At 46.5% G+C, this 20,279-nt stretch overlaps 1 protein-coding gene and 1 long non-coding RNA gene across 7 annotated transcripts in view; one reads left to right on the plus strand and one right to left on the minus strand.

Annotated features, from left to right (window-relative positions):
• LOC139829301 (myosin-4-like) overlaps positions 1–10,636 on the plus strand; it is a 35,337-nt gene extending 24,701 nt beyond the window's left edge. Inside the window, exons 27-40 of the mRNA XM_071816292.1 lie at positions 66–192; positions 557–675; positions 1,391–1,587; positions 2,103–2,286; positions 3,142–3,307; positions 3,684–3,814; positions 5,750–6,058; positions 6,145–6,348; positions 6,433–6,558; positions 7,636–7,806; positions 9,258–9,362; positions 9,442–9,537; positions 9,966–10,100; positions 10,475–10,636. Of these exons, the coding sequence (XP_071672393.1) occupies positions 66–192; positions 557–675; positions 1,391–1,587; positions 2,103–2,286; positions 3,142–3,307; positions 3,684–3,814; positions 5,750–6,058; positions 6,145–6,348; positions 6,433–6,558; positions 7,636–7,806; positions 9,258–9,362; positions 9,442–9,537; positions 9,966–10,100; positions 10,475–10,489 (2,085 nt within the window). The 3' untranslated portion in view covers positions 10,490–10,636. The remainder of the gene's footprint in view (positions 1–65; positions 193–556; positions 676–1,390; positions 1,588–2,102; positions 2,287–3,141; positions 3,308–3,683; positions 3,815–5,749; positions 6,059–6,144; positions 6,349–6,432; positions 6,559–7,635; positions 7,807–9,257; positions 9,363–9,441; positions 9,538–9,965; positions 10,101–10,474) is intronic.
• LOC136109528 (uncharacterized) overlaps positions 1–11,138 on the minus strand; it is a 45,759-nt gene extending 34,621 nt beyond the window's left edge. For 3 of the 6 annotated variants that reach the window (XR_011741772.1, XR_011741768.1, XR_011741769.1), the window contains exons 1-4: positions 9,360–10,100; positions 8,079–8,174; positions 7,618–7,764; positions 567–657 (exon numbers count right to left, since the gene is read on the minus strand). This is a non-coding gene — a long non-coding RNA (uncharacterized lncRNA). Of the gene's footprint in view, positions 1–566; positions 658–7,617; positions 7,765–8,078; positions 8,175–9,359; positions 10,101–10,914 lie in introns of those variants that run through there. The other 3 variants (XR_011741771.1, XR_011741770.1, XR_010652515.2) reach the window with 3 other exon arrangements.
• Positions 11,139–20,279: the final 9,141 nt, after the last annotated feature.

The raw sequence follows: 20,279 nt of genomic DNA on the forward strand, positions 1-20,279 counted from the left end.
ATCACTGCCATTGATCTTCTGAACAACTAGATGAACTAAAGGATATGCTTTCTGTCTCTTAACAGAGCAATCTGGAAAAGATGTGCCGAGCTCTCGAAGACCAGTTCAGTGAAGTCAGAACCAAAGATGATGAACATATGCGACTAATTAATGATCTGAACACACAGAAAACACGTCTACAGACTGAGCATGGTGTGTGTCTAAATGAAATATAATAGTCTTTTGCCAAGTACTTAAATACACTGTCTGAATGCCTGTGTATTTTGTAATATATTCATCATAGAGACTCCACCCACAGAAACTTAAAACCAAACCAAAAGAAGCACTGTCAATCAAAATTAATATGTGAGTTTGTGATCAGTTCATGCCCTTTCCTTTAATGCCAACACAACATTTATCTTTGATGGCTTTTTCCTCCTGGTGGGAATGAAATTGCTAGTCTCCCTTCATTTTACCACATTATATCTTGTAATCACTTTCCATATGGCTAGCTCTTCTCATCTTTATGTTTTATGTCTCATATCTCTGCCTAAAGAAGTAAATCTTTTCTTGTTAGGTGAACTTACTCGGCAACTGGAGGAGAAGGAGTCCTTGGTTTCCCAGTTGACTCGAGGCAAACATGCTTTCACTCAGCAGACTGAAGAGCTGAAGAGGCAACTAGAAGAAGAAAACAAGGTGACTTGTTTTAATTAGGACCAACAAATTGTAAAACAAATCAATGAGCTAAAACAATAAATGAGATTTCTCCTCAGAGGAAGGTGGAGATATCAGAACAATGAAACTTTTGAACTTTGCCTTGGCGTAAAACACAGACAATCATAGAATCATAGAGACATTAGAAGTGAAATAAGGAGGACAATTTAAGGCCTTTTTATCATGCTATCTGAAGTTCAAAAGCATGAGACGAGTGAAAGAAAATTGCTCTGAGTGCATACCTTATCACTGCAGGAAATCCCCAAGGTAAAGAAAAGAGCAGCAGCCAAAAAAAAAGGAAAGAGAGACAGAGTGCAAGCTGACCTAGGGTTAGATAGGAAAAAACAGTTTAAAGTTTCTTCCACTTTCAAATAAACACCAAACTCTACCTGAAAAGCTTATGGAGAAACTTCTTGAGAGCTAATTCCCACCATTCTGTTGCTGGGCACCTTGTGTCTTTGCCTGAAGCACTTGGTGCAGATGTGTCTGAGCAGCACCGTCCCAGACAAGATGGACAAGCGCTTGATCTTGTTCAACTGAAACACACAGTCCCTAACGTTATTCACTTTGCTCATTCTGTTACTCTCGCAACTGTTGCACATGTGCAGCGAGATGTGAAATTCTTACCAAAATGCAGTAAAAAAAACTTCAGTCACAAATTGTTAATGTTTTGACTCTGTATAATTATAATACCCAGGCCAAGAACGCCCTGGCCCACGCCCTGCAGTCTGCTCGCCACGACTGTGACTTGCTCCGGGAACAATATGAGGAGGAGCAGGAAGCCAAGGGGGAGCTGCAGCGTGCGCTGTCCAAGGCCAACAGCGAAGTGGCCCAGTGGAGAACCAAATACGAGACTGACGCTATTCAGCGCACGGAGGAGCTGGAGGAGGCCAAGTACGGGAAGGGATGGTCTGGAGCAAGTAGAATGATATTTAAGTATAAATGTGAGAGGGAACAGGAGGAAACCAGAATATGCTTGTAGTGGGAATATGCAGAGCATTGTGCTTTGTCACGTGTTAGGAGTGAAAAGGGGAGTGAGCAGAGGTTTAAAGGGGGAGAAGGAGTAGCAGCTTGGGAGTATCTACAGAAAGGAGACTTCCAGTGCATTAACTATAGAGTTAATCATAGTAGCTGAAAACCCACATTCTTTACACTTCCATTATTGAATCTGTTTCTAGTTCTTCTCCACATTGGTACAGTCAACCCGTTGGGTAGGTGTTGTCCCAGCCCACGCACCACCTCAGCATGCTGTGTCATCCCTGGCTTCTTTTGATGCTCTCTGTTCACAGCATCACAGCTTTCTAAATTGCTCTCTTTGCCCACCTCTCTCATGCCAAACTCCCTTTCCGTCCATTTTCTGAGAACGATAGAATTTTCCTTCTCTCAGCATTGATTGTCTCATCCTTCAGAAAGAAGCTTGCTCAGCGCCTGCAGGAGTCAGAGGAACAGATTGAGGCTGTCAACTCGAAGTGCGCTTCCCTGGAGAAGACAAAGCAGAGGCTGCAGGGGGAAGTGGATGACCTCATGATTGACGTGGAGAGGTCGAACGCAGCCTGTGCAGCATTTGATAAAAAGCAGAAGAATTTTGACAAGGTTCATTCAAAGTGCCTGCCAGATCTGAACATCCTTAGACATTTGAAAGGCCAGGCCCAATTCTGAAATTATGAAAGTTCTGCCCTCACAGTAAGATAAATGACATTTTATCCAAAGCAAAGCTGTGGTAATCACACAATGGGACACATAATAACGATGATGTGACAGTGTGAGTAACCCCAGATGACCACAGCAAACAATACAGTCATTTTCTGATAGTTTTTAGAAGTGTTAAGTCTTCACAAGGGAGACTGGGAGGATCCATCTCTAGTCTTTGATCAAGCAAAATGAGCAGGTATTGACATGCAATCTAACAAGCCCTGGCTTGTAATCAGGCTAGTTCCAGCCTTCACTGCCTTTAATAACATTTAAAAGAATCAACACTGTTTGACCAAGTGATGTTGCACGGCCTTTTCCCTAGCCCAGCGTGGTATGGGTGCATTAGGTGAATGTGCTAAAACAGATGCCCCACGGGGCTGTGGTACCAAACTCAGGACACAATCAGTAGAACATGATCTTTCTTGTTGGGCTGAGTGCAAGACCACGAGCTCCTGCAATAATAAAAAGGCTCAGACATCCTCATTCGGACTAACCACATTGTGTCCAGGCTGGTGCCAAACCAAACTCCTGCCTGAGAGCTTGAGGTATGTACTACTGCTGGCTGAAGAGGATAATTTAAGTAGCTTCCACCAAAACAGCAAGAGTATGTATCACAATGAATCGATTGTCACAGGCAGAGAACAGTGCAAAGTAAAAGACCGTAAGATGGGCCATGCCTTTGGGGTTCTTGTCCTGTAAACGTGCAGAGACAGGAGTGTCACAGAATGGGTCATTCCTATGCTCCTGTCACTCCAGGTCCTGGCTGAATGGAAGCAGAAGTACCAGGAGAGTCAGGCTGAGCTGGAAGCTGCGCAGAAGGAGTCTCGCTCTCTTAGCACAGAGATCTTCCGGATGAAGAATGCCTATGAAGAAATGCTTGACCAGGCTGAGACTGTCAGACGGGAGAACAAGAACCTCCAACGTAAGTTCAGATCACTGTCAGCTGGGATCCACCAGGAGTCCTAAGATGCTTCCATGTTTCTGGGCTACCAGAGCTCTGCCTCTTTCCAGGGTTTTGTTTTTCTTGATTTTTGCCCAAAGCTCAGGTTAGGCAACTTTCTTTCCTGGTCACCTGTAAGCACACACCTACAGCTCATTACAGCATTCTACTTCCTCATGGTATTCCCCTACCTTCATAATTCCATTCATGGACAGGGACCAAATTAACTGAATGGACAGAAATGATGATGAAACCAGAAACTCTTCTGTCCCTCCCACTGCCAAACAGCAACTGCATGGACATGTGCCATGGACAACATTATCTATGATGACTTGAGTGAGTATTTTCTGTGTTGCAGAGGAAATTTCTGATCTGACTGAACAGATTGCTGAATCTGGAAAAGTTAATCATGGACTGGAGAAAGCAAAGAAGCAAATTGAGCAAGAAAAGTGTGACCTTCAAGCAGCATTAGAAGAAGCAGAGGCAAGTGTCCTCAATAAGGAGGCTTGTTTTTAGAGATCATGAATGGAGGAAATTTGGAGGTTATATATTCCTGTTTATCCTGACACCGTCACAAAGGCGGAGTATGGAAGCAAAAGCAGACCCAATAGCACAAGGACTGCTCCTCTCCCATACCAATGCGGCACTCCTTGCTGTGCTATCATGCACCAAAAAAAAAATCTCAGTCCCAGACTAAAATTGAGCTCATTTTGCACCCCTTGTTTGAATTTGCTTCTATGAATGGCTGAAGAAAGTTCATTTGTATTTCAAAACTCTGACAATTTTTTGCTTTCAAGTCAAATTAATCAAGGATGTTTTCGGATCAGGTTTAATCCGTACTTAAAAGTCTTCTCGATGTCACCTCCTGTTCAAAGAAAGCTCAGTGCTGAAGAGAATTAAAATTATGTTTCTTCAGTTCCCCGGTGTTCAGTGAATGGGAGACAGTAAGACATTCAGAGAGGAAGCAGTTTGCAGCACAGGGGTTCTGACAAATATGGAAATGTTGCTGGTGATCAGCTAAATCTTGGAGGTGCCACTGATACACTGACATGCTTTGCTGACACACGTTGCATGCCAGGTCCCACAATTCCATGATCTCTGGGTCTTCCTTACTGTTCTTGGCTGTCCCTCAGACCTTCATAACTTTAAATCTTACTTTTTTCCCAATCCATGCCAGCTTGCAGTTCCTTCGGTTCCCTCTTGTCTGGGTTCTGCCTTTTGTTCCCTATTACCCTGCCTCTTAGAAAAGCTTTTATTATTTCTGTATAAACATATCTGATTCTCCACATAATTTCTTTGGGAGCATTTCATGGAGCTGCACATGGTATACCTAGGGCATGCCCTAAACACAGAGACACAGAATTATCTTAAGTTGGAAAGTATTTCTGGAGGCCTTTAGCCCAACGTCCTGAAGACAGGGCTAATTTTAGAGTTACATTAGGTTGCCCTACGCCTTGTCTAATAGGTCTTTATCGTTTCCAAGGATGGAGGTGGTATTGCCCAACAACCTTTTCCACTGCAGGATCATTCTCATGGGAAAACATTTTTATCCTTATATGCAGTCAGGAATTCCCTTGTAGAAACTTTTGATTGTTGCCTTTTGTCTTTTTGCTGTCCACCATCAAGAAGAGCCTCACCTTACTTGTTCTGTAACTCCCCTTAGGCAGACAAAGAAGTAAAAAACAACTGACATGTCTAATCTTTAAATCTCAGTAGATGGGCAGGTAGTAGGAGCAAGAGTTATAGTGGCCATGCAAATTCATCTGCTTTAATTTATGCATCTAAATGTCATCAGTCTAATCCCTAATTAGTCACCATAGGCTCATTCTAGAATCAAAAAGGAGAAATAAGTATTTCTGGAGGGTCTGTTCTTAAAAGGGATGCCAAGGCTACATCAGCTGTTTCATTCTCTGGATGTGCTTATTTCTGTTCAGTGGTTGTAAAAGCCTCAGGCTTTTAACTCCTAGACATTTGAAGCGGGAGAATGAGAGTGTCAGAGTGAAAAAGCTGTATGGAAGGGGAACATGCCCACATAGTCACTTGGGTGGGACTAAGTGCAGAATTCAGCATGGAGATGCAAGAGAAGGCAAGCTGCTCTTGAGCATGAGCCTTGGCTGTCATATTTTATGTTTCCAAATGTTTTGTTAGCTCTGCAGTGTCGTTGCAGCCCTCAGTGCCCAGACCTTGTGGCACTGGAGGCATTTTCCTAACGAGTCCTATTCCTAAATTCCCGATTAATATCCAGCTGAGGTGTAATGACTCTTGGGTACAGGAATAGCAGTCAGCTTTTTCACAGCTAGGCTTTTTCTAAAGGCCCACAGTAAGGTAAATATATCGGCATTACTGGCTGAAAAATGCCAAAATTCTGCATGGGCATTTCCCAGTAATGGACACTACAGAGAGAAATTATTTCAACCCTGGCAGGGCTCTTTAGAATATGAAGAGGGAAAAATCCTGCGTGTTCAGCTGGAGCTGAACCAGCTGAAGTCAGACGTTGATAGAAGGACTGCAGAGAAAGATGAGGAAATTCAACAGCTGAAGAGGAACCATCAGAGGGTATTAGAGTCTATGCAGACCACACTGGATGCTGAGATCAGAAGCAGAAATGATGCTTTGAGGCTGAAAAAGAAGATGGAGGGAGATCTGAATGACATGGAAATACAGCTGAGCCATGCCAACCGTCAGGTAGCAGAGACACAGAAGCACCTCAAAGCCGTGCAAGGACAACTCAAGGTAGGGACCGCAAGGGCTACTGTCCTACAGGTCTTTGTCGCTCAATCTGCTTGCCTCTGAGTCTCATGGTGCTTTCACCTTCAAAGGATTCCCAGCTCCATTTGGATGATGCTTTGAGAGAGAATGAAGACCTGAAGGAGCAGCTTGCTATGGTAGAGCGTAGGAACAACCTGATGACAACAGAAATGGAGGAGATGCGAGCTGCTATGGAGCAGACAGAGCGAGCCCGGAAGGTTTCCGAGCAGGAGCTGACTGATGCCAGCGAGCGAGTGCAACTTCTCCACTCGCAGGTATTTGGTGTGTCCGTTACAGCAGACATGTGGGAGTGGCACGAAATGGGGTGGGAATGACCTGTCTTCGGGCTGTCCCAACAGAACACAAGCCTCCTCAACACCAAAAAGAGACTGGAAGTGGACATCAGCCATTTACAGAATGAAGTCGAAGACAGCATTCAGGAAGCCAGAAATGCAGAGGAGAAAGCAAAGAAAGCAATCACAGATGTGAGTCCTCTTGCTTGCCTGTCTTCCGTTCTATACTCCTGCGGTCACTTTAGAAAGGCAATTATTCAACATAGGAACAGAAAACATTGGTGACACAATCCCTCCCACACGGGCCTCACACAGTCTCTGCCTATTGCTTGCTACAGAAGACCCCATCAGTCTAGTCCTCCGCTCATGTTCTGCTAGCAGTCTGTATTGGAGATGTGTCCTGTCTGCCCTTCCCCATATCCACATTCACTTTTGCTTCCAGGATAAATGTAACAGACAGGGTAGACCAGGTGGTGGCAAAATTGTAATAGGAAAAAAGTAGTCTGAATCAAGCCCTGTTGGATACAGCACAGAAAAGCGGAAATTAAGACCAAAATCATGCATGTTTCTATACAAATGCTACAGATGTAAGAAATAAAAACAGAGAATGGAAATGTCTTATTTAAACAAGGCTACAGTTCCACAGCATCAGAAGAAACAAGTCGTAGGACTATACAGGAAATGTATATGAAAAAGGAAAAGGAAATGGCTACGCTATTGCACAGAGTCACAGTGTGCCTGGCCCTGCAGTGTGTAGTCCTGGCTGCACGACAGTGGCAGGGTGGCAGGTCCCGCTCTGGCCTGTCACAGCGCTGACAGCTGTCCACCCCAGCTTCCAAAGATCTCAGCAGGCACAAGCTTTTCATTGCAGTTCAAGATACTCAGGGTCATTTTACCGTCAAAAACTGCTTAGGAGTCTGACTCTTTGGCAAATTTAGGCACAAAATGGGACGCCAGAGATGCAGAGCACTAGCTGGTAATAATCCAAGATGCCCCTAAAATCCCACTGACTCTTGAAAATGAAACTTTGGTATTGAGTCATTTGCATGCCGTAATTATTTTTTTTCTTGTCACCAGTCCTGCTTGTTCTGCAAGGAAGAGTAGTTTCAGAAGTAGAGACACTGAGAAACAGTGATCCTCTTTACATGACAGACCCTTAGCACAGCCACGGGCACTGCCTGAGTGAGGCTGATGTTGCTATCAGGGACAGTGCAGACCTGCCAGGGACAGGGAAGCACATCCATAACATACCTGTGCACTGCAAACCAGGCAGCCATGATGGCAGAAGAGCTGAAGAAGGAGCAGGACACCAGCGCCCACCTGGAGAGGATGAAGAGGAACCTGGACCAGACGGTGAAGGACCTGCAGCACCGTCTGGATGAGGCTGAGCAACTGGCACTGAAGGGCGGAAAGAAGCAACTTCAGAAACTGGAGGCGAGGGTATGGTGAAAACAAGGGTAGGATAAGGCTGTCAAGTTCCTGATTGGGCTCTTGGTTGCTGGAGCCTCTTGGGAAGGTTACAACAGGGACAACCTCAGGTATCTCCAGCAGGTTTGATGAGAGTTACACTGAGTAGTCAAATGTTGCACTGTGGGTGAGGAGCTCGAGAATGACCTCATAAAAACTGAGTGAGCAAAAATGGTGGCAGATGAACATCATGGTAGACATACATGGTAACTTATTTAGGGAAAAATAATTTGAAACATACTTACTCGGAGATGAACTTGGAACTAGCTCAGCAGGAGATCTCAGTCTCATCCATGACAGGCCCCAGAAACCGTTTGTTCAATGTGCAGTAGAAGGAAAAACTCAAAAGAGAAAAAAATTTGGGCTTCATTAGGAAAGGCACTAAGAACAAGACAGAGAGTGTCACTTGCCACTATATTAAACATACCACATGCACTTCTGGTCTCTGCAAGTCAAGAAGGACCTGACAGTTAGAGATGGGTCCAGCAAATCGCAGGTGGAACCTTATGATGAGGGACAAACAAGGCTGGGACTCTTCTGTTTGGAGAGAAGGTGGCTGAGGGGGTATGTACCAAATCATGACAGCAATGATGTGTTCTGAACGGTTATTCATCGAAATGCACAATATGAGAAGAACACAAGATGCAGATCAGGACACCTACACCTGGAGATCAGTTTAAAAGAAATAAAAGTAAGCACTTTACTGAGATTCTGGGACCTGCTGCCATGGGAGGCTGCACAGGCAGCTGGTAGAAGGTTCAACAAGTGATTAGAAATCAGCAGGTTTATAGACATACTAAGGGAACAGGCACAGAAATGCCACCTTACACCTCTAATCTAATGACTGTGGAAGCTGGACAAGTGTGAGGAGAGTAGATAGGGGCCAGGTTTCCAAGCTGTCCGTAAATACTATGTGCTGCTGCCCCTCCCAGAGGCAGAGCATTGGGCTGGATGGACCGTTGTCTGACCCACTTATTGCACTGTTCAAATATTCCTGTTCCAAAATGCAGGGAATTAGTGGCTCTTGGCTTTGGAAGGGAACATCCACACAGTCATAAAAACATCGGTGTCCAGGTTTGACTTACAGAAACTACAGAAGAGGCATGGAGCTATGGGAGGTTGTTAAGGGCTATTCAGGAGGATGAGCTGGGTTTGAAGATAATAAACGAAACAGATTTTCCCCACTTACCTGGTGAACATTGATAGAACCCTCCCTCCCCTGTTTTACTTTCCTCTTCTCTGACAGGTTTAAGCCTAATTTTGATTATAAATGTCCCAGGTATGCACAGCTAAGTTCTTTCTAGAAATAACTACAGATTCACAACTAATATAGCATGGTGAGCAGTTTTTAGCTAGTCTGGCCCCAAGAAGCAGCTGCAGGAAGCTGCCCTCCTTGCTCTCTTCACCATGATACTGTGTTTCAGATTCACGAGTTAGAAAACGAGCTTGAAGCTGAGCAGAAACGAGGAATAGAGTCATTGAAAGGTGTTCGCAAGTATGAACGAAGGCTGAAGGAGCTCACTTACCAGGTATTTCAAATCCTCTGCCCTCTTATGTGCATCACCTCAGTCCATTTTCTAAAGCTGACTTGATTTTCAATGCCCACAGTCTGAAGAGGATAAGAAAAACATTCTCCGGCTCCAGGACCTGGTAGACAAGCTGCAGCTCAAAGTGAAAGCATACAAGAAACAGGCAGAGGAAGCTGTAAGTGCAGGACCCTCTTTAAACCATTGTGGGCCCTGGGTGGAGTTTTCTAAAAGGTCTAGGCTCCCAAGCTAACTAAAACAGCTGAATACTCACTTTGATAGCATAGCAATGACCACTGCCTTCAAATAGTCCTTATGTAATAAAGACTTATGGCTCACAACAGAGCAGGCACAGCTGTAATTACCCTGGAGTTGCTGTATTTCTGGAACCACGCTAGCTAATTTTCCCAGCTGGAACTCATCAGGACTAATTGTTCTGTCCCCTGCTGAGTGCTCCTGTTGCTGACAATACTACATAGAAATGCAGAGAGTGCTGGCAATGCAGGGAGTGATGTTACTGTGGTGCAGCCATGGGGTGTTTGGTTAACAGTAATGGGGCAACACGAGTTTGTGCGCGTGTCACTGATGGCACTGCATGACTTTCAGGAAGAACAGGCAAACACCAATCTCTCACGATGCCGCAAGACCCAGCATGAGCTGGAAGAAGCTGAAGAACGAGCTGATATTGCTGAATGTCAGGTTAACAAGCTGCGAGCCAAAAGCCGTGATATTGGAGGACAGGTGAGTTGGAGGGCTGCAGAGGACCATTCCTATGCAGCAAGTGCCACAAAAATCCTTGCCCAAACAGCTGGCAGCCACAGCTGTGCTGCTCCCACTCTTGCACAGGGGTGTCCTCATGAAGGAAGGCCAGAAATTGGCACTTATTCAAAACCAGTAGGTTTTGAAAGGCCGTGAGGTGCCTCCCAAGAGACAGACCTGATGTGATCAACTCTAAGAATCCAGGTCTTCCAGCAGAATTCGGAGATATTGGTTCTTTGCCAGGAATGTGGCAGAACGTTTGCAGCAGCCACAGACCTGAAGCAACCCCGCAAATAATTCGGTTGTTCCAATAACCTCTACAATATCTTTCTTTTTTTAATATTTATATTATTTAGAAATCTGAGGAATGAGGTGTCCCTGACCAGAACTGCAGCATGCTCCCCTACAACAGAGACATCAGTGCATCCAACAGAGATAATAATTACTTCCTTCAAGTAACTAGATGTGCATGTAACTAATCTTTGACCTGGTCATATTTGGCCAACTCTGAGTAGAAGCTGTGAAAAATAAAAATAAACTTGGGTGATGCTCTAGTGACTGTAAGGACTATCAATTTGTTATGAGATCGGCAGTGAGCACCTGTGAATGGAGGCAGCAGGTACAGCAGCAGTTTCCAAACTCCAGGTGATGTCCCGGGCAGGGAAAAGTGTTCCCAGGGCAATGGGAACACAGTCCTCAGGAGTTAAACATTCATGGTTCAGGTTTACAGCTTCAGGTTTAAACATTCATGCTTGAGAGACGCTAATAATACATAAGAAAAATACAGAACAGATACCTCTGTGAGGCTGTAGCGATACCTGCGACTTGAACTGCTCTGTTCTGCCGGTGCAGCCCGCGGCAGTGGGCACCGGGGAGCGTGTGTGCAGGGCAGGGCCGGCATCGCTCCCCCCGGCGCGGGAGCGGAAGCTGCTCCATGCAGCGGGGCGAGGAGGCCGGGGCTGGATGTGCTCCGTGCAGGGCGTGTGTGCGGGCGAACCGCCGAGCCCCGCAGGCCGGACCGCAGAGTCCTGCTGCTGCCGCCGCCGCCGCCGCCACTCGCCCCTCCGAACTCCCCGCCTGCGTGGCCGCAGGAGGCGGTGAGGCCCGGCAGGGGGTACTGGAGACGAAACCACCGCCAGCCCGCGGGAGCCAGGCCTGCTTTTGGGCCGCCGGCAGGGGGCGCTGCCGCGACGCAGAAGCGCTGGCGGAGGCGGGGCCGGGGTGGCCCCAGCGCCGGGGCGGCCCCGCTGGGGGCTGAGCCGGACCGGGGATTCGGGGGTTCGGGCCCGCCCGGTCCGGGCCAGCAGCTGCTTCCCGGAGCGGGACCAGGGCCGAGCCCTCTGTCTGTCTCCGCCAGCTCCAGGCTGCTCCCGTTCGAGACTCCGGGGTTGGGCTCTGGGCCCAGCACCGCCCCGAGGGCGCTGGTTCGAGCCCAGGTGTGCGGGGGGAGTGCGGGCTCTGGTTCCGTGTCCTGCACAGGTGGTCAGTGAGCCCTTGGCATCGGCTGTGTGAAAAAACAAAGAGTTTCTGCAAAACAAAAATCTTCAGGAGCACATTAAGAGCTTCAGATTTTTCATCTTTGTCCAATGTCTGCTGTCTGTAGGAGCCAGTCATTGCCATCGGGTCGTATTCAACCAGGCTGTCGTGTCCAAGTAAGACAGCGGCTCTGGCCATTTTCCTGGGTCTCTTTTTAGCTGCCGGGCACAACCATCATCCCCGCTCACCAGCAGCTCCTCCGGGTCAGGTTCCTGCTTCCTCCTGTTCAGCACTCACCGACCTGCTCTTCACATCCTCTTGATGCTCCTTCCTTCCATGCCATCCTTTTCTCTTCAATTCATCTGCATTGGTTGTTCTCTTACTTTGTGTTCCACTGGGGTTTAACAAGGGAAAGTGTAGAGTTTTGCATCTGGGTAGGAACAACTCCAGGTTCCATTATGAATTGGGGAATGACCTATTAGAGAGCAGTGTAGGGGAAAGGGACCTGGGGGTCCTGGGGACAGCAGGGTGACCATGAGCCAGCACTGGGCCCTTGTGGCCAGGAAGGCCAATGGTACCTGGGGTGGGTTAGAAGGGGGTGGTCAGTAGGTCAGAGAGGTTCTCCTGCCCCTCTGCTCTGCCCTGGGGAGACCACACCTGGAATATTGTGTCCAGTTGTGGCCCCTCAGTTCCAGAAGGACAGGGAACTGCTGGAGAGAGTCCAGCGCAGCCACCAAGATACTGAAGGGAGTGGAGCATCTCCCGTGTGAGGAAAGGCTGAGGGTGCTGGGGCTCTGGAGCTGGAGAAGAGGAGACTGAGGGGTGACCTCATTAATGTTTACAGATATCTAAAGGGTGAGTGTCAGGAGGATGGAGCCAGGCTCTTCTGGGTGACAACCAGTGACAGGACAAGGGGTAATGAGTTCAAACTGGAACACAAGAGGTTCCGCTTAAATTTGAGAAGAAACTTCTTCTCCGTAAGGGTGACAGAACACGGGACCTGGCTGCCCAAGGGGGTTGTGGAGTCTCCTTCTCTGCAGACATTCAAACCCGCCTGGACGCCTTCCTGTGGAACCTCAGCTGGGTGTTCCTGCTCCGGCAGGGGGATTGCACTGGATGAGTTTTCGAGGTCCCTTCCAATCCCTGACATTCTGTGATTCTGTGATTCTGTGTGTTTCACACCCTGTCACCAGGGCTGGCTGTAACCCGCGTGCCTCCTCACGGGTCATCCTCCCCTTCGCATTCAGGGCCCCTTGTGCCAGTTGTATCTCTCTGATGTTCTGCCTGCTAATGCCCCATCAGACAGTGATCTACCGTCACTGCCTGTCAAGCTGACAAAAATCGCCTTCTTGTTCCTTTTCACCTGCTCTGTGACTACCCGACATCATCGGCTCTGGCTTGCACATCCTTCAGCATGGCACCTCTGTTGTCAGAGATGGATGTGGACAGCCCGGTCACAAACACAGCAAGTCTGTGATTTGAACTGCCACCGTGTCCAGCCCCCCCCAAACTGGCAGGTCCTGCCCACGCTCTCACATGACATGCTCTGGTTTTCGTTGCACAGCTGTGCACATTAGGACCACGTCTGCCCCAGCCAACAAACAGTGCTGTGATAAGCACAATGCTAGCACACAAACCAGTAGATTAGCAGGGCCGATCCTTTTGTTAAGTACAAACCTGTTCTCAGTACTTTTATTTATGCATAAAGGAAGAAAAATTGAAAGAATGAGAAACAACTACTGCATGGCAGGTTTGTTCTGCAGGAGTGGTTTTTAAGGCTATTTTTTCTTTAATATGGTTATGGCTGCAAACATATTTATAAAGCTAAAAGAAAAGCCTTTGTATGAAAATTTCTTTACACTCCCAGAAGCTTCTAGATGTGCTTTGTAGTTGTCATTAGATCTATAGAGCTCTCGGAGTCCTCTGCTTGTCCCAGTATACCGCAAAGGGAGAGATAATGGAGCGACCAGGTGCGTGTGCCTTACCCAGGAGCCAGCGCTGGCTTGCTCTTGGCGTGCTGGCCAGCAGCAGGAATGATCCCTTTGTGTGATCACCTGTCTCCACAGCAGTATTTCAGTGAAGCAGGCTGTTAGGTGTTTAGGCAGTACATTTCATCACTGGCTTACTTTGGTGACCACAGAACATGTCACCTTGCTCACTCAAGACAGCTCTAGGCAGAAGTGGCAGAGGTGACAGCTAAAGATTCGGTCCAAATCTGTGCTACTTGCCACCTCTGCACAGGGGCAGAGTGCGCTGCCCAAGCTGAACAATGTTGAGGTTAAAGGCTTGAATTGCTCTTAGACTGATCAAAACAAAACAAAACACCCACAAACAAACAAACAACACTAATAACAACAACTCGGTGTTCAGTAACTCCACAGAGAGACCGAGCAGACAGGAGAGATGCTTTGGGCCTCCAGAGACTGGCAAGAACCTGAACGCACGTCTGTGCTGAGCAGGTCCAGGGTCCACTGGGCAACTCTAAACTGTTGCCAGCACACAGATGTTTGTGTTTATGTATCTCTCTGCTTAGTTAATGCCAGTAGATTTGGAAGATGTGCAGGTGTGTGTGTGTGTGTGTGTGTGTATGTGTGTGTGTTACTGTTCTGAGGAGAATCAGATGGTTTCTGGAAAACAGGAGAGGCACTGAGGACACAAAAAAGAAATGTCACCCCCCAAAAAACCCAGAAAGATGGGAGGAAATTGAAATAGGGCAAATGCTAGGCTTTCAAAATAAACTTTTTTAATTTATTCAAGAACAAGAATTGTACAATTTTTCATTTACTGGAACGAGAAGTAGCATGAGATTGACTTAGGAAATAAAAAAGGACAGACTCTTTATTTCAGAACAGTAACAAATAAGCTTATTAAGAAAGCTGGAGCTGTATCATACCTCAGTGTACACTGAGAATAACTCTTACTAGTTTGCCTATCTGTGAAGTCAGATGAGGATTGAAACGCTGATCTAAAAACACCCCATGTGCACACAGAGCTCATCCCCTCTGGGCACGGTGCCTGCTCCTCCTTTGAGGTCCTGGGGGCACGGATGGATGTGGGATTCATTCCAGTGGCCCACAAGATTCTCTTTCAATCCTGCAGCATTTTGCTAGGAAAAAGGTAAATTGTGCAGAGAACTTCAGCCCTTTTGCTTATGTCTGAGACTGACATCAGACCTTGTACAGCTCTGAAAATGTTTTGCGGAAAAGTGAGATTTCTCAGGTATGAGACTGGGACCCCCTGTGCCACTATTGGTCCGTATTTGTATTAGGAGATAGCCTAAGCACAAGAGAACTCAGGGTTTGACCCTTTTTAAATCACACGATTCACCTTATACATTTGTTCTAGTTCTACAAAATAATGTGTTCGACCTGGGCCAAAACGGCTGCGTGCATCAGTGTATATTGGGAATTGACTCTGGGGTACAGCCCTGCAGAAAAGGCCTTGGGATTCTGGTGGAAAACAAGCTGGATCTGTGCCAGCGGTGTTATCAGTGATAACACTCATCAGCCTGGGGTAGGAAGGAGCCGGTGAGTAGCCAGCAGGTGGAGGGATGTGGTTATTCCCCTCTGCCCGGCAGTGGCAAGACAGCATCTGCCATAAATACTGTGTTCAGTTTTGGCAACTGACCCTCGCCGTGTAGAGGAGACATCAGCAAACTGGAGAGGATCCAACAAAAGCCCCCGGTATGGGTCAGGCAGAGCACGAGCCGTGAGAGGCGCTGTGGAGGGGAGGGGGTGTGTTTGACCTGGAGGACAGGAGGCGAGCGGGGGATCCGGTTGCAGACTAACGCTGCTGAAAAGGGGGTTGCAAATTAAGATGCGTCCCAAGCTTTTCCTGCAAGTGCACTGTGAAAGGACAAGAGGCAATGATCTCATATTGCAAACCATGGAAATTATTTTTCAACAAAAGGAACACATTATTTACCGTGGGAGTGCTGCAGCCCTGGGACAGGCTGGTTGTGGAATCTCCATCCTCTGGTATTTCCACGGTACAGGTGGACAAGGCCCTGAGCAACTTCATCTAGCTTTGAAGTTGGCTCTGCTGTGAGATTGGGCTGAAGACCTCCGATATGTCTTCCAAAATACTTTTCACTGATTCAGTTGAACCCACTAAGCCAGGAGGAAGAAAGGTGCATTCTGCTGTTTGAAGATGATCAGTTCACTGGAAAGGCAGAAGAACACAGAGCTGTTACCGGCCACGGGAAGGTCAGGACCATGCAGCTCGCAGGAAGGGTGCTGGCTGGGAAAGGAAGGCGTGGGAACGAGGCCTCTGTCTCAGGCACCATCCAAGTGAGCTACCAAGTCACCTCCTTCAGCCTGGGAGTGCTCAAAGTGATAATTCCAGGCATAATGGGCCACCTTCTTTTTCCCGTAATATTTTTACAGCATAATTTTGTAATCTGTGTCCTTGGAGATACTCAAGAGCTGGCCGGACATGGTCCTGGACAACCTGCCTGTGGTAGTCCTGCTTGTGCAGAGAATTCGGACCCGGTCGCCTCCAGGGTTCCTTTCCAACCTCAACCATTCTGTGATTCTGATTTTATCTATTGATTTTAACATCCCGTCCATCTTCAGCCACTCAGCTTCACTCTCACCCGAACATGCTTCCTTTCACCTATTAGTGCCTCTCTTGCTTATGGCCTAACATCTTAAAGAAATTCTAAAATTTCTGAATAAATTATTTCTTTATTTATTATGTGCATGTTTTATGGGTATGGTCTGTGTATCTGGAGTTGTCTTACATTAGTAGGATGTGTCACAATTTGTTTTAAACTTTCTTGATCATCTTAATCTGCATCCCCAGAGACTGGGGCAGCGGAGAACGGGAGAACCCCGTAACTTTTTCATTCCACAGTGTTGGACAAAGCGCCACAAAGAAGAACCTTCCCTGTTAACCAGAGATGCTCACTTGATTTTCAGAAACTCTTCTTTCTACACTCATTCTGGCCACAGGAGAATTTCTGATAAAATCTTCTGGATATTTCCTTCCTTTCAGCTATTTCCCAAGCACCCAAACCTTGCTAGATACATGAAGATTGTCATGATTTTTTGATACCAGTATGGATCACTGCCCCAGATAGTCCCTACGGCCAAACTTCACAGTCTTTTGGGCAGCTCCAGGTCCAGATGTAGCTTGCGGGGTGCGGGGAACAGTGACCCTACTCTTTCCCAGCCACCCACAGCAGTTGGCAGAGATGCAGAGTAGCCTGGAAATAAAAGGGAAAGAGCTGGAGAGAGTCATATGTGGGGGCTGAGAAGAATGTGGGAGGTGGAAGAGTCACCAGGTGGATCCTCGTTGGAAACCAGGGTGAGGAAGAGGTTGTCCTCAGTGAATGGCGCTGTGCTGGGTCCCTGTCAGAGCATGTGGTGGACTTGTGGCGCCTGTCTGCAGGGACAGTTCACTGCCAACCCGCTGTGTGTAGATGTGTGTCAGAAACAGCAGATTTTAAAGGTTAAAGCTGTCAAGGGAAAACTAATGCTGAGTTTCCAAGAGTTTACAGGATCGAATCCTCATCTTCAGTACTACTCAGGATAAACTTAGTTCTTGCCTAATTCTTAGAGACTTTCCTGTATGAGTCATTGTTCATGAGAGAATAGCAGCTTTATACACAGATGGTTGCAGAACAGAGACGCCATTGAGAGGAAAACACTGAGACATCTATGTCCTGCAGATACAGGCACACACATATACACAGACCAACAACTTTATCCACAGAAAGCAGTCAGTCCTGCTCAGTGTGTTCAGGCAGAATCTCTGCTCTTTCATGACATAAGAAATCCCTGATGGAATTCAAGTAATGAACAATTCATGCTGAAGAGGGAAGCTTAGTGTCAGTGGAATATCAACGTCCAAAGCAGCGCATCCAGAGGGAGGTTGGCTGGAGGGCTGCCTAGCTGGACCGCTCGTCTTAGCTGGCCAGCAGCCCAGTTCTTCATGGGATCAAAAGAAAAGATCAGATGTTCTGGGACCCAGCAAACTGTTGTAGATGATCTGGCAAATCCCAATCATAGCACAAAGACTTATGCTAAGCCAGAGAGAAGGAGGTTTGAAGGAAGGTTTAGGTGCTTTCATCAGAGTCCTCTTGGGATGTTTTTTCTGCTTTCCCAGTGCCTCTCCATATGATCCTGTGCCTTAAGAGCCTTAATGTAACTGTTTCATGTAGGTTCATGCCCACATCTCCACAGGTAACTTTCAGTTCAGTGGTTCAGGTTTGGACATCAATGCAACTATAACAGTATGAAGGTCACTGTGGGCAGCTTGTGTCTATGATTGTGGGCCAGAAATGCCTCAGATGAAACAGACAAGGAACAGGTTCCAAAATATAGTGCCTACACTGGAAACCTTTGCTGCAGAATTCTATGGGTGGCAAAAGTTTGTGTGGGCTCAAAAAATAACTGCCGTAAATAATGAAATGAGCTATTAAATACAAGATTCTGCCTCTAGCTAGGGAAGACCTGAGCTGTCATCTGCTGGAAATCGAGGATGTTCTGCAAAAATAGCTCTCCACACCTGTTCTTTTCCCTAGTCTTCTACTATCATATATTGCTGGAAACAGGATAATAAGCCAGACAGACCTGTGGTCTGATCCAGAACTATTTGTCTTATCTTGCTGTATAACACTTAGAAGTTAAGACCTAAATGACCACAGCTTGCTTGCTACTGAAATATATTATTTATAGATAATGCTTTTCTTCCTTTCAATGGCTTTTCCATTTAGCATGGAATAGTTAAACATTCAATAAATAAAATAAGGTAACCTAGTGTTTATAGAGCTGGAAGAAGAGATGACAAGGCTATAGCAATGCGTACAAATGCTTAGGAATCATTGAGGTGGTGTGGAGTCAGGCTGGTCCTCTTTGTGAGCATACTGGTCACTGTGACATGCCCTGGATGTGCCCTGCAGTTTAGTTTGCACCGAGAGGAATAGCAGCTGGATGGATGGAGGGGAACTCTCCTGAAATTCTGTAGCCAGCTGCTCGGAGTGACTTGTTGTGACTTAAACTTTCCAGAGCCCCAGGGAGAGAGAAATGAACACTGAGCTGCTGCAGAAAAGGCACAGCATCACCAATTCAAACAAGGGGGTTGTGACAACTGGCTGCTGTTGACACCTAACTCTAGAGTTATGAGTCACATTTATATGACCAAATATGTGCCTGTCATGTAACAGGGTGGGACCTGCCCTGCCCCTCAGTAGGAAATATGTTGACTGGAAGTAGGCTGATGTTATCGGAACAGCTTGTTATTCTCAGCCTGCTTCCAAGAAAGGAGGTGAAGGGAAGCAGTCGTCTCTCCAGGTGAATTATCCTGGCAGGCAAATCCAGTTTAGTCTCAGGTGAATCACCACAAGTTGTTTGTTCGTGTCATATCACTGTCCATATAAAGAAAGAGACTACGTTTGTTTATGTCTGACTCTAAAATAGTAGGTACAGCTCTGGGCACTGCTATGACACGGATGACTAAACCTGCCCTGGAACATCACAAAGTTTTACAGTGGCCACAGCCAGGCAGAGCACTGCCTGGCCTTGTTTTCAGGATTGACTTTGTACAAAGGGAGTTTCGAGGTCAGCAGAGCCCTAAGAAACACTGCTAAAGGCAGAAAGCAAAGGTAAAGACACTCTGTATCACTAAGTGCATTTTTTTAAATTGTGTTTGAATCACATATTTGGTCATATGAACATGACTCATAACTCTGAATCTTCTACTTGGAATGTTTGAGGTCCTGGACGCCTGAGTTTCCAAGTGTGATACTCAAGAATATCTGGCTTACGAAATCCCTGAACTGCAGTTTGGTGGATGATGGGAGAGCATTCAAGGGGAGCTCTGCTCTCTGTTGTACTGCTCTTCACTGCACTCTCTTTGAGATGCCGTCAGGAAGTCTATAGACTAGATGAAATCTTGCTCTGAGCTTCTGTATCCGTTCTTGTGTCTTGACTATTCGAAGCACTGAGAATGGTCCCTTCCATCAAAACCTATAGCTTTTAAGCATTTGAACAACTAGAAGTGTATTTTGTGTACAGGCTCAGAACATTTCCTTTCCAACAACAGAACTACTTTCTGCTTGTCATCTAGACTTAAAGGGTCATTTAAAGATTCAGTGCTACATGTAGTTTCTTTTTAGTCTCTTTCTTTCCTGGTTCTTGTCCTCAGGAGGTTTGGTGTTGCTGTGTCTTGCAAACAGGTATGGCCAAACCATTATTAATGTGAATCTTGAGTCCATCATGACTAAAAAACTATCCCAGGCACCTATCCCAACCCATTCTCATTTTGAGCTCCGCAGCATCTTTTCGGTGAAGACAGCAGGAGTAATTCAGCTTTTTTCCATGGGCTAAGCCGATTATCAGATACTGCTTTACGCAAACAAAACATTGACCATGCTGCTTCTACAGCTGTTGGATGTGAACTGTATCCTGTCATTCCCAAGATGTTCTTAGGTCTCTCTTCAGGGATTCTGCCTGTCTGTACAGGGATTGTTTCAGTGGTGTCCTTTTAAGCTCCAAGTACAATCTGTAAAATCATGGAATAAATTACCTGTGACAGGATAACCACAACCGACGCTCTCTGCCTTAATATATGAAGTTGGCTCTCTCTCATTCACAGAGAGCATTTCAGTGACACTAAGGATTGTTAAAAGGTAGATGTCTAAGACTGTGGTCTTCACCCTAGACTCGTTAGTAGCAAACGGAG

The sequence above is a fragment of the Patagioenas fasciata genome, chromosome 18, assembly GCF_037038585.1.
Source record: "Patagioenas fasciata isolate bPatFas1 chromosome 18, bPatFas1.hap1, whole genome shotgun sequence".
Taxonomy (NCBI): domain Eukaryota; kingdom Metazoa; phylum Chordata; class Aves; order Columbiformes; family Columbidae; genus Patagioenas; species Patagioenas fasciata.